Source organism: Peromyscus californicus, unplaced genomic scaffold (genome assembly GCF_007827085.1).
Source record: "Peromyscus californicus insignis strain IS unplaced genomic scaffold, ASM782708v3 Scaffold_12__1_contigs__length_115047231, whole genome shotgun sequence".
In the NCBI taxonomy this organism is placed as follows: domain Eukaryota; kingdom Metazoa; phylum Chordata; class Mammalia; order Rodentia; family Cricetidae; genus Peromyscus; species Peromyscus californicus.
The window spans coordinates 57825954-57839810 of record NW_026294413.1 but is presented as its reverse complement, the minus strand read 5'-3'; the positions used below and the strand labels follow the sequence as shown (position 1 = coordinate 57839810).

Genomic DNA, 13857 nt, shown 5'->3' with positions numbered 1-13857 from the left:
GAGCCTGACCATCTCAGTTAGATCGCAGGAATCTGAGGTGGATGGAGAGAACCAGTTTCTGTAAGTTGTCCTCCAACCTCCACAGGTGCGTGGCGGAAACACACGCGCACGCCCGAACCCACACCCACCATATATAGTTTAAAAAAAATTAAATTAGCAAAATTTCTAAGTATTTAATTTTTATTCTCAGTTCCAAACTATAAACTCTAACTACATATTTCTAGTTAGTGTTTTAAGGTCACATAAATCTGCAATAAAACACCCTACCTAATGCATATTCTGAGCAGTGTTTGTAGTTTGGGTAGATTTGCCTTCAAAACGGGCACACTTTTTCTTTTTCTTTTTCTTTTTTCTTTTCTTTTCTTGCCAGCATGTGTTCTTCCGAAGGACTGATATTTGTTATATAACTTTTCCAGCCATTCCTCTGGAAGGTCCCTTCTCTTTGGCTTAGTTCAAACCTGGAAACCAAAGCAGGCCGAGATGGACTGCGCGAACGCGCGCGAGTTCTGACCCTAGTACCGCCCCGTAGTCCGCCGCGGGGACTTTGAAAGTGCGCGCGTCTCAAACGCTTCGGCGGTTGCAGCGAGTGTTGGCCGGAGCTGATCTTGCACTTCCCGGTGCAGCTGTCTAGACAGATTTGAGCCAGCTCGGCAGTACTGACCTAGTGGTTACAGCGAGTGTCGCTGGGAGCTGTTCCTGCACCTTCCGGACTAGGGCCCAGACAGCTTTGACTAGCTCATCACTTTCCCGTTTTTACCCGAGGGTGTGACTGTGGTAAGGGAAAGCGTGGCGGACTCGAGGGAGGACAGCGGACAGGGGTGAGGGGTGGGAGATCGCGGACCAGAAAGAGGGAGGATCGCGGACGGGAGGGAGACAGTGGCTAGGGGACTCAGGACCCATTGGACAGCGGCCGAGGAGATCTACGGGGAAGGACAGCTGACAGGATACACAGAGGCCTGGGGAGGATTGAGGGAGGACCCAGGGGTAGACAGCAGGCAGAGGAGAACAGGGGGACCCTTTGGAACCATCGCGTACCTCCAAGAATCTGACCCTGAGCTCCTGGATCGCCGGGAGTTTGGGGGTTCAGGGAGGAAAACACCCCCTTCTCCATGAAGGAGTTGGGGAAACACCTTTCAGCTAATGCCTCTGCTTTTTAAGGTGAGGCCATAGTAGAGTAGAAAGGGTTAGGGATGTGGCCTCGGGCACAGTCCTTGCCTAGTGTTATGCTCAGATCGCGGGGACCCCAAAAGACCACCGCGGAGACCGAATCCCATATGTAAAAGTAAAGAGCCTTTATTTCAAGCTCGGAGTTTCAAGCTCGGAGCTTGGTTTCTCTGTCTGTCCAACGCAGCGAACCTGGGCTGGGTAGGGTTTTTTTTTTTTTTTTTTTTTTTTTCTGGTTATTTTTTGGGGGCGGGGAGGTTTCCAGACAGGGTTTCTCCACGTAGTTTTGGTGCCTGTCCTGGATCTCACTCTGTAGACCAGGCTGGCCTCGAACTCACAGAGATCTGCCTGGCCCTGCCTCCCAAGTGCTGGGATTAAAGGCGTGCACCACTGCCACCCTTTTTTTTTAATCATAGCAGAGGTTGGGGTGAGGGGATTTCTAGGGTTCAGGACCCTGATTGGCTGACCTTTGTCTAGGGTTGTCTATAAAAGGGAAATGGGTGTGTGCTAGGATCAGGGACACCTGGCGATCTTATCTATTCTTACCTAATGGTTGGAATGTTTGGGATGTCAGCAACGATCAGATTAACCAAGCTTGCTGTACACTTGTAATCTTAGTCCTTGGGAACTGAAGCAGGGGGATGGAACAGTGGATATCAGCTGGGTATACACAGTCAGTTGAAGGCCAGTTAAGCTCTGGTGAGACCCAGACTCAACAGAACAAAACATGACTAAGGATTTAGCAAGCCCATCAGTAGAGCCACCAGCTCCATCACATGTGCCCTTGAACCCTAAGCCTAAAGGTGATGTGGTTTAAAGTTAGTTATTTAACAATTAATGCCTACGGAAAGTATATACAGACCTAAGGTAGTATATAGACTTAGGCTCAAATTCAGCCAGGAAAGAAAAATACCATTAGACACCTGAAATGGGTGGGGCATAGCATATTTTGATACAAATAGCATTAAGTAGAAGGTAAGGCAGTTTTGAGTGTCCAGAATATAAGGGAATGTTGAAACATTTAGACCTAGGTGTTTTAATCTTTTTAAATCGCTGTGTCTGTGTATCCAGTCCTCAAGCTGCAGGGACATGGACATTGACATTCTCCACGCCACTCTTTGCCAAGCATTTTGCACATGGCTTGCCTTCTACAGGCTGATTTGTTCCCTCCATTTCCCAAACTGAGTACTGAGGGTGGCACCCGTTCTCATCTAGCATCTCAGAGTTAAACCCATCTCGATTGAGAAGCCCACAAAATCATGTCTTCAGCTTTGTTCCAGATCTATATTTGGGGCGTCTATTTAATTTGGCTGCCTGTTTGACCTTTCCACCAAGATCTAATAAAGCATCCAAAAATGAGCTCTCAATCTCCGATACCCTCATTTTTTTTTTCATTTGTTCAATGTAGAAAGCCTCCCACCCCACCCCACCCCCTTTTATTTTAACTTTTTTCTTCCTGGCCACAGTTAAGCCATCAGGAAATCAAGGCATATTCTGGACATTTCTGGATAGTCCTAGACATGTGCCATCAATGAAATCATACGTGTGGCTTTCTGTATCTGGTTTTGTTCATTTAGTGAGTTTCCCTGGATCACTTGTATTGTCCATAGCAATACTTGGTTACTTTGTATGCAGATCTCACACTGTGCTCCTCATACAGCATCTAAGGGCTACTTCTCTTGTCTGTTTGGACTGGTAGGAGAATTGCTGCTTATATGCAGTTTTCTTTTTTGTTTTGTTTGAGGCAGGGTCTCAGTGTTGCCCAGGTTGGTCCTAGCCCCAAATGCTGGAATTACAGGCATGCATATAGGCTTGTCTTAAAGGAAAACGAGACCTGTTTGTGACTTCTCCTGGGAAGTATGAGAGGGAGACATACTGTTTACCTTTATGTTTTGGCATTGGGGATCGAACTCATGGCCATGTGCATGCTAGGCTAACACTCTACCACTGAGCTCCTGCTTACTTTTTTGAACTAGGTATTTTTTTATTCAAGTTTTTTAAAAGTTTTATTAAAAGTTTTCTTTTTAAATTACACACACATACACACACACACACACACACACACACATACATACTCACACACACACACACAATTGTGTAAGTGTGTGGGCAGGTGTGTGCCAGTGTGTGCAGAGGTCAGAAGACAACTGGTGGGAGTTGGTTCTCTCAACTCTCTGGGTTCCAGGAATCGAACTCAAGTTGGCAGGCTTGGCAGCAAGAGCCTTTACCTTCTGAGCTCTATCTCTAGCCGCTAAGTATACATTTCCTAGTTAAAACTACAACCCCTGACCACTGATAACCACGAGTAAGTAATCATATCTCTGTGTTTCAATTTTACCATTGTAAATAAAACCGGACAAAGTATTTGCTGAGGTCTTTTTCAGTTCTCAGATTGTGTATTTCTATGATAAAATGATGTTATGGGATTCTTCTCACAGTGTTATTCTTTATAGCTGCATTATAACTTAGCTTGTTTTCATCATAGGACCTAAAGTGATTTCTACAATGGAAGGAGTCAATAATTTCAAGACACCAAACAAATTATCTGAAAAAAGGAAATCTGGTAAGCTTGCAGAAGTAAGACCTATTCTTGTTGCTGTTTCTACTGGAGAAGTTTTAGTGTTTGCTCGTTGTCATTGTCTGTGAACAGTCGTAGCGATGGTTATTATAACCATGCTAACCATAATGACGTGCAGGCCAGACTTTCTGTCGGCTGACATGGTCGTTTGGGATTTTAGGTTCTTCCTGGTGATAGTCTTCTTGCTTGAATCAGATGTTAACAGGAGTTGGTTCTCTCCTAGGAGGAGACTCCTAGGATTCTTTCCAGGAGTCCAGCATCAGGACTTGCATAGCAAACACTTTCTCCTGTCGATGTGTCTCGAAGATTGTTTAGGATGTCTTTTTTGTTTGTTTGGTTTTCGAGACAAGGTTTCTGTGTCACCCTGACTGTCCTGGAACTCACTCTGTAGACCAGGCTGGCCTTGAACTCAGAGATCCACCTGCCTCTACCTCTTGAGTGCTGGGATTAAACCACCGCCTGGCTTGTTTAGGATATCTTAAGTAGTTGGTCATGTATAGATTAATCGACATTTTAACAATTTTTTTCCACTCCAAGCTCTATAACTTTTTAAAAAAATTACCTTGTTACACTGGCTCAGCGTGCTTTTGAGTAGAGGTGCTAGTGGGCATGTTTGTGTTGTTCCCGATGTATATTAGATGTAGCTGTTCACAGATGCATTTATCAGGCTCCAGCCTCTCTCTAGCCTCTGAGTCTTGAGATTATAGCTTGTGCTCCCACACCCAGCCCATAAGGACCTTTAAGAACATCTGTTTAGTCCTCAGTGTGCCCAGACTATCCTTTACATCAGTGAGTATCTTTCTGAGATGCGTGTCTGTTTTTATGATTTGTTACTCTGCCATCCCTGTCCTTTGGTGGGATGTTTCGATTGGTTTCTTTTTCTTCTGGTTCTGCTTCTTTCATACCTGGTAATTTTTGATTAGGTGGTAGATGTTTTATGTCTTCGAGTGCTGGATTTTGTTACTCTACAGGGTGTTCGGTTTTATGAAGCTCCAAAGCTTATTTGGCTGGATGATGGTGAGCCTGCTCCTTTTGAGACTGGCCTTTAAGCTTTCTTACAGACTTTGCTTAAGCTAAAAGTTAGCAGTAGTACTGAGTTGTTCCTTTCAAGGGCTTCACTTAACAGTCTGCTACAGTGCCTCTGGTTTGGCTGATGATGGTAAAGTGATCTTACCCCTAGGCTTCCGTTGCTTTCTTGGTTTGGGGGATACTACCCATCACGTGTGCAGTTAAGTACTAGCCAAGCACTCTACGGGGAATCTTTTCTGATGTCCCTTTTCTTTCTTTTAGCTCCCTCCTGCGTTCTGCTCTGCAGCTTCCAGCTACCTAGTCCTCCTTGACCTCTGCTCTCTGTGTCTGATTTAACAGTACTCTTGGGTTTTTCCTGGGTGCTTGAGTCTGGGACTGCCTTTCGGTGCCATGGGGCGATGATGGGGCTTGCTTCTTCCGTTCATAGGCGCCATGGGGCGATGATGGGGCTTGCTTCTTCCGTTCATAGGCGCCATGGGGCGATGATGGGGCTTGCTTCTTCCGTTCATAGGCGCCATGGGGCGATGATGGGGCTTGCTTCTTCCGTTCATAGGCGCCATGGGGCGATGATGGGGCTTGCTTCGTCACTTTGTCTTTGCTCAGGGGTCACAGCTCTGCTCTGCCTCTTGTCACACATCTGAAAACTACTGTATTGGTCAGGTTTTCCAGTTCACAGAGAGAGCAGCTCCAAGAGCAGTGATTCCTGACCAGAAGCAGACCTGCCTCATCTTTGTAATAATTATAGAATGCTCTGAATTGTTTAGATTTGTTTTGTTTTTGCAGATGCCCAAGCAAATTCTAGTAGTATTCAAACATATGTGTCCATGGTGTGTGTGTGTGTGTGTGTGTGTGTGTGTGTGTGTGTGTGTGTGTGTGTGTGATCTTCTTGGGCACATGTCATGGGATCAGGAAACTTTATGTAAAAGGCCAGGTTGTACATAAAAGGCCAGGTTGTACATAGTTCCAGGCGTGTCCAGCCTGTGGCACATAGGTCATATGTACCCTGGGATGCTATGAATGTGTCACAGCACAGAATCAGAAAAGTACTTAAAACACTACAAAATTTTCTTGCAATTTTCTGTTTTTGTTTTTGTAAACAGAGTGCTGTTTCTGAGCATGGTCTTTGCAGATGACAGCGTGTCTCAATGACACACAGTGATGTTCCTGGTAGACCTTGAGGACCACAACGAGACTTCCTTATCCTTGCTTGTGTGCTTTTCTTCTTTTATCTCTTTATTTTTTCTTTAAGATATGTTTTTATTAATGACTGTTTGTATGCGTGTACGTGTGCATGCCACATACATGTGGGTGCTCTTGGAGGCCAGTAGAAGGCATTGGATTCCCTGGTCCTCTGTAAGAGCAGCAAGTGCTCTTGACCACTGAGCCATCTCACCAGCCTCTCAGTTCTTTATTTTTAAATAGCCCTTTAAGAATGTAACAAAGGGCCAGTGAGATGACTCACTAGGTTGACCCGAGCGTAATCTGCCCAAACAGTTCAAAAGCTGTCCTCTGACCTCCACATATGTGCCATGCATGGCATTCATATCTACACATACACAACTGCAAACACATACCGTGTATACAGACACACAATAATAATTACATCGATTTTTTAAATTTTTACCTTGTATGCCATAAAAACAGGGCATTTGCATTAGTGTTAGTGTGAGAGTTACAGAAGTAGTCTTGATCAAAGGGTACTCACGTACTTTGTAAAAAATGATGCTATTACTAATCTTACCAGTGTTTCCAGACTATGAGGATTCTTCTGTACTGCTGTTTTCAAGTGCTAACTTCTTGCTTTTGTTCTTGATTTTTAGTATTATGTTCGACTCCATGTGTAAATATCCCGGCCTCTCCATTTATGCAGAAGCTTGGCTTTGGGACTGGGGTCAACGTTTACCTAATGAAAAGGTGAGTGCAGGATTTGTGGAACTTAGGTCCATGTGCCCGAACTGGCTAAGTTCCTCATCACACCTGAAGGCTACATTCCAGTTCTCAGACTCTTGATAACTGCCAGAGCTCGTGGCCCAAATACTTTACTCCTAGATTCCTCCTGGTGGATTATTAGAAGGGAAGTAGCTTAATCCTTTTCTGGCTTCTCTAAGAAGGGGAAGTGATAGAAAGATCCTCGAACATAGCTTTGAGTGTGGTATAGGAGAATTGGTCTGTGTGGAGTTGAAATAGCTGTCAGTGAAGAAGAGCGTGTCAGGGATGGGGAACTCTTGGCAGTTAGTGACTATAGGGAGAGTCAGTACTCTTTAGGGATGCAGCCCGTCACAGGCTACCTGCACTCCAGGAGATGGTCTTGTACCCATGCACTAAGGGGACTCAGTGGGCTTAAGGAATAAAGAGCACATGAAGTTAGGGGATGGTGGGATAGAAGAGGATCGGAGTGGGGGAACAGGAAGTGCATCTGATCAAAACGTGTTTGTATGAAATTTCAAATAATAAAAGAGGGCATACCATTATACATAGACTGTTTAAGTTAAATTTCTTTAATATTAATTATAGAATGTTGTAACTCATCTCTGCTACATATAGGTAAAATGTTTGATGAAATAGTAGACTGACATGCTAGCAGTTTTCAAGTTTAATTGTACTTTTATAAATTGTAACATCCCGTCTTTATCTTTCTCCTTTAATTCCTTCCCAGAGCGTAGATATCAGTGCATCAAGACACTGACTTAGTCAAAACAGAAATGTAACGTGTTGATCATCTAAAGAATTTACATATTTTTAAATACATGTTTCTATGGAGTCAATTTGATGATATTGTTGGTTTTTATTCATTTTGTACCTTTAAATTTACACATGTATATTTTAGATCTCCACGAGGGTTGTCTCATTCTCCTTGGGCCGTGAAAAAGATCAATCCTTTATGTAATGATCATTATCGAACTGTGTATCAGAAGAGACTGAGTGATGAAGCTAAGATTTTAAAAAACCTCAATCATCCAAACATCATAGGTAAGTACAGGCTGACTTGGTGGTAGTGTGTGTTGGAGCAATGTTCTGTGCATCTGGAAACACTATAGATACACTCTGAAATGGTCTTGCTAATAAAGTGAAGTTGGGCCTGGATGTTATTGGAAATCAAGTTAATGTGAATTGTCTAAAGTAAAAATTCACATAAGGAGATGGAGAGATGGACCAGCAGTTAAGAGGACTTGGCACACTTGCAGAGGACCCAGATTCAGTTCTTGGCACCCATATGGTGGCTCACAATCATCCACGGGGGATCCAGTGTCTTGACTTGCACTGGTACCAGGCACACATGTGGTGCACATATATACATGCAGGCAAAATATTTATACACATAAGAGAAATCTAAAAAGAAAACATTTAAAATCCACATATCTTAGATGTTTAACCCTCAGCGATTGAGGTGGAGTCGTTTGGTGCAGGTGCAGTGAGGATCTCAGGACTTAGACTGGTCTTCGTTTAGATTACTTACGTGTATATGGATGGGCTCTTGCATTGTTTTGCCTTTGCATGTTTAGTACTAATGCAGCTGGAGGAATCATTCTATTGATGAAAGCATAGAAAAACTGTTTTGATCTGTGGTGCTAGACACACACTTGAGGACATTTAAATTATACCTGAGGGTTAATTTTTTAAATGACAGCTGTCTCATTGTATTAGTTCAGGTCGAAGTTACATTACGGAAGAAGCCCCGGTTTCCAGAGTCTAATAGAAAACTGTTGCACTTTCTTAAGGGTATCGTGCCTTTACTGAAGCCAGTGACGGCAGTCTGTGCCTCGCTATGGAGTATGGAGGTGAGAAGTCTCTGAATGACTTAATAGAAGAGCGCAACAAAGACAGTGGAAGTCCTTTTCCAGCAGCTGTGATTCTCAGAGTTGCTCTGCACATGGCGAGAGGGCTAAAGGTAACTGCCATTCTATTTACATAGCTTTGGTGGATGAGGAAGAAAATAAACATGGTTACACCTGTGGTGCTGTGTTTTTCGATGGATACAACCTAAGGGCTGAAGGTAACTGTGCCATTCTATTTACATAGCTTTGGTGAAGTAGGAAGAAATTAAACATGGGTTAACCTATGGTGCGGTGTTTTTGGATAGATACAACATAAGGGAAGAGAAGAAATGTATATAATAATTAAGTACTAGTAATAGTGACTCTAGGAAACTACTGATGACTCACAGTGTAATGATGATAGTGATGTCAGGGTTACATGTAAGGTTTATGAAATGGTTTATGGAGCAGATTGAGAAAAAAGCATTGTAAATATAGTTAGTACAATTTAGTACATTTATAGATAACTTTAAATAGGATAGAGCTGGGCTTGATGGTGCACACCTTTAATTCCAGAGAGGCAGAGGCAGGTGGATCTCTGAATTAAAGACCATCCTGGTCTGCAGAGTGAGGTCTAGGATAGTCAGGGCTACATAGTGAAATCCCATCTCAAAAAACAAAAACACAAAGGATAGAAACATCTGAATTACTGATGGCTCTAAGTATGTATGTATAATGAAATTAATAATATAACCATGTTGAGGCCTATTGACCACATGCTGGGCTGCATTTGAAGTAAGCATAGGAAGCTCCTGTGGAAGAGCAGGTCATGGACTCTCCTTTCTAAGCTGGGCACATAGTATAGTGCTCAGGTGCTGACAAATGAACAGCCATTTTGCAGCACTGTTCAAAATGTGACTGTGATTACATACAACCCCAAAAGGAGTTAATGCATAAAACATAATATAGCTGTGGAGTACATCTCTGCTTCTGCTCATAAATTATAGTGGCCCCATGCTACCTGCTCTTCTTGCATTACATCACAATTTGAGATACGTTTGCTTTATGGTGAAGATTTCAAAATTTAAAACTATTGGCCTCAAGTGAAATTGGAGTGTTTTGAAATCTGATAGAAAATTATATGGGCTTTTAGAATTCAGATATCTTTAAGAAAATTTAAATGACATGGCATGTTCTCTTCCTATCTTCAAGTACTTTGAAATAGATAAATAAGTCCAGTTTACAAGTCATTTTTTTTTTTTTTTTTGAGACAGGGTTTCTCTGTGTAGCCCCTGCTGCTCTGGAACTTGCTCGGTAGACCAGGCTGGCCTCGAACTCAAGAGATCCTCCTGCTTCTGCCTCCCTAGATATGCGCCACCGCAGCCTGGCTCAAGTCATTGTTTTATTGAAAGAATTTTTTTTAGTTTTTTTTTCTGCTCATGTATTTGATTGTTTTTACAATTTTAGTATCTGCATCAAGAAAAGAAGCTGCTTCATGGAGACATAAAGTCTTCAAATGTTGTAATTAAAGGTGATTTTGAAACAATTAAAATCTGTGATGTAGGAGTCTCTCTGCCATTGGATGAAAATATGACTGGTAAGTACCGTTGTTGTAAATTTCTGCAATTTTTGACCTCCTAATTCCAGCATTCTAAAACATAATAAACTACATAGTTTCAAATGAACTGTTTATGGTAAGTGTATAATACAGAGTGTCTTTCTGGTGTTTTGCTTCCTCTGAGCTCCCAGCTCCTTCCCTTGCTACATGCACAGTTAATGACCTTTTGGTAGTGTGTCTGTGTATTTTTTGTCTTAGTTTGACTTGTTGATCAGTTTAGGATGGCCTCGGGCTCACAGTCCACCCACAGTCTTCAGTGTATGCCCACACTGGCCCTTACTAGCATGGATTTTACCTGAATAATTTTGGAAAGACACACCCACCAGACTAGAGCTTCCCCAGCTTCTGGGCATTCTAATCCAATCATGCTAATCAGGGTTGACTATTATGTCCTCCCTTTTCTCTTCAAATGTTTCTTTCTCTACTTGTAAATTTATTGAGAACCTCAAAGTAGAATTTTGAAGAGAAGCTTCTTTGATTAAACAAACTGCTTGTTTTTCTCTCCCGTTGTTTAGAAGTGAGGTATAAGCGTTGTGTTTTCAATTCTATCCTTATTTATAAAATGGAGATTATAGTAATGAAATACTAAAAATTATATTTGTAGTATAATATGCTTTAACACTGTTCAGTGAATTTGATTTATCTTAGAGAAATTGAGTTTTAAACAGGTAAAGGAAATTTTGCCTTACAGAAGATGTCATAGAATACTTTACTGGACAAAGGAATTAAATTAGAGACTACTAACAAAAATATCTAAGAGAGCCTTGAGTTTTGGGAGTTTAGCAATGCAAATTTACATAACTATTGGGGACTCACTGGCCACAGTTTTGGAAACTCTTTTGAACTGATTTATAAAGTGAAACAACTTGTAAAGTCACTAGTCTCCCTTGGAAACTTGTAGCTATTAGTGATTATGTTAAAAAATGACAAAACTCACCCCTGTTGGCTGCACTTCCTTGTCAGCCTGGACAGAAAAGCAAAGTCCATGGGAGGAATAAGAAAGATAGGAACCGAAGTCTCTGGGAAATGTTAATAAAGCCAAAAGCTGGATCTATGGAAAAACAAAGGTTCTCACCAAGATTGAGAAAAGAGAGAACATAACCACCAATGTCAGACATGAAGAGGGTCACAGCTGCACATTCTACACATGTGTAAGGACTATTACAGGCAGCTGTATTTCACCAAATATGACAGCTTATATGAAAATGACAATTTCCTTGAAAAAATGCAGTTATCAAAATTGATATAAGAACTAAGAAATCCAAAAATAACTAGTAAAGAAGCATTCGTACAAAAAATCTCATGGTTGATTTAAGAAAAGAGATATGATGAGCAGCTATCCATTGTATTCTATATACTAGTAAATAACAAGAAAATGGAAAGTTAAAAAGTCCATTTATAACTGATAAAACCCCAAGATATTTAAAAGTCTAAGAAGAAAAAAAAGAATAAATTCACTAAGTCTAAGCCTCTAGTCTGGAAGCCATAAAGCATCATTGAGATGGACCCAGATAGAGAAAGATCTGTTTATTAGAAGACTTGATACTATTGAGATGTTAATTCTTTGCAAATTGATCTAAGGAGTCCATTCTTTCCAAATTAATTTTTGCTGGTTTTTGTTGTTGTTCCTTTTCTATTGAAGTTGACAAAATGACTTTAGACTGTAAGGGACTGTGAGTGGCATGTGCTACTCCTGGGCAGATGCTTTAAAGGCCAGTGTGCGATTGATTATCCCTCTGGTTCTCCTGACTTAGCAATCATGGAAGCCCTGAAGTTTCATGTGGCTTTCCTCTGTGACTTCAGAGCTTAGAGAAAACCCAAGACCTAGACATGGAGTTGTCTGCCGTGCCACACAGCTTGCATGTCTTTAAAGCTAAGCAAGGTGGTCTGGCTTGAGTCTGGAATTTTGACATCTATCTATACTCTAAATTCCTGTCACCTAAGAGAACTGTTTTCTTACATTCCCATCAACTGATGAGATTTTAATACTTACTAGTTTGATAAGGGACAGATCTTTATAGTGAGGTTGAATACAGTGGTTAACTTCTGAACTCCCCATATAAATGAGTTTTGCTTGTGTTGTTTTGTTGGTTGCTTGTCTTTCTCCATGATCTTCAATGCCTGTTCTTATGACTGTTCTACTTGTATTTTTTTGTGTCTCAGTGTCTGATCCTGAAGCCTGTTACATTGGCACTGAGCCATGGAAACCCAAAGAAGCATTGGAGGAAAACGGCATTATTACTGACAAGGCAGATATGTTTGCTTTTGGCCTTACTCTGTGGGAAATGATGACTTTATGTATTCCACACATCAATCTTCCAGATGATGATGATGATGATGATGATGAAGGTATAAATACAAATAGGTTTTAGCATAAATCTGAGTTTCTTTCTGGTAACTAGTACATCAATTGTCTTTCCATTAAAATTCAAACAGCAAGTTGTTTAAGATTATAGTAACACTGTGATTAGTTTGGCTAGATTTAATCTCATACAAATGAGATATAGATTGAGAATAGGGACATAGGGGTATTCCTCCCTTGTAACTCCTTCACCCATGGGTTCTCATTTTTCTTTAATAAATCTACATTTGCTGGATGGGTAGGTGGAGTATCTAGTTGGAAGTTTCCTTAACTTCTTGCTGGAGAGAAAATATCTAATCTCTGTGGCAGGAGAGCTGAACAGACTGACTGTGGTATAGGGGAACACTTACTGGATAGCTCTGTCTTGTTGCAAGAGGGTAGCTGTTGAGCTATTCCATAACCTACATGATTTTGCTTATATCCATCTCTTAACTCCCTCATGTGAAGATGCAACCTTTGATGAGAGTGACTTCGATGATGAAGCATACTATGCAGCTCTGGGGACCAGGCCATCTATCAACATGGAAGAACTAGATGAGTCCTACCAGAAGGTCATTGAACTTTTCTCTGTGTGTACTAATGAGGATCCTAAAGATCGTCCTTCTGCTGCACACATTGTTGAAGCTTTGGAACTAGATGTCCAGTGATGCTGTTTGTGGTGGTCTAAGCATGAAGCACAGCTTGTATGTGAACTGTTAACTCAGATGCATTTATTTAGTTACTATGACCTGCAGTGGCTAGACTCTGGAAGTGGCTTATTTTAGGACCACTGCACATAGTTAATATTTGCATAACTTTCTGAAATGTTATTTCTTATAAGCATTTAAAGTGGCTTACTTTAGGACCACTGTATATAGTTAATATTTGCATAATTTTTGACATGTTATTTCTTACATGCACTTACTGTACTGGATACTAACTCTTCAGGTACCTAGATGCTGCCCCTACTGATTTAAAACACTAGTCACCCTGTCTGGAGAGGACTTAGAATCGAGGGACCATTGCTTTACTAAAGATCTTTTTAGATATTCTCTTTAGTGGGTTAAAAATGTCACTTTATACAGTACAAAGTTAATCTGCATCTACTCATAAAGTGTCCAGCGTTAGCTGGCCTGTTGGCCCATGTGCTTATTAAATGTTCCCTGGAGCTTGAGAAGAGCATGGTTCAGAAGAGTCGCTCCTAGGGTTTTCAGACCCTGGTTACAGCTGTCTTGCATCTCTTTTCACATCTTAGTGTCTAACTTATTGAATATATTTTTATGCTAATATATTTTGTTTTTACTGATTGCATCCTAAGTCTTTTAAAGTTGTGATGTAAGAATAAATAATAAAGGACAGTTTTGGTACCAGC

At 41.2% G+C, this 13857-nt stretch overlaps 1 protein-coding gene across 1 annotated transcript; it reads left to right on the top strand.

The window, feature by feature from the left end:
- The first annotated feature begins 552 nt into the window (after positions 1–552).
- On the top strand, positions 553–13857 carry Pbk (PDZ binding kinase). The gene is made up of 8 exons (XM_052734245.1): positions 553–774; positions 3650–3727; positions 6592–6685; positions 7599–7741; positions 8491–8660; positions 9994–10123; positions 12308–12493; positions 12954–13857. Exons 2-8 carry the CDS (start codon positions 3670–3672, stop codon positions 13151–13153), a joined length of 981 nt encoding a protein of 326 aa, XP_052590205.1. The 5' UTR covers positions 553–774; positions 3650–3669; the 3' UTR covers positions 13154–13857.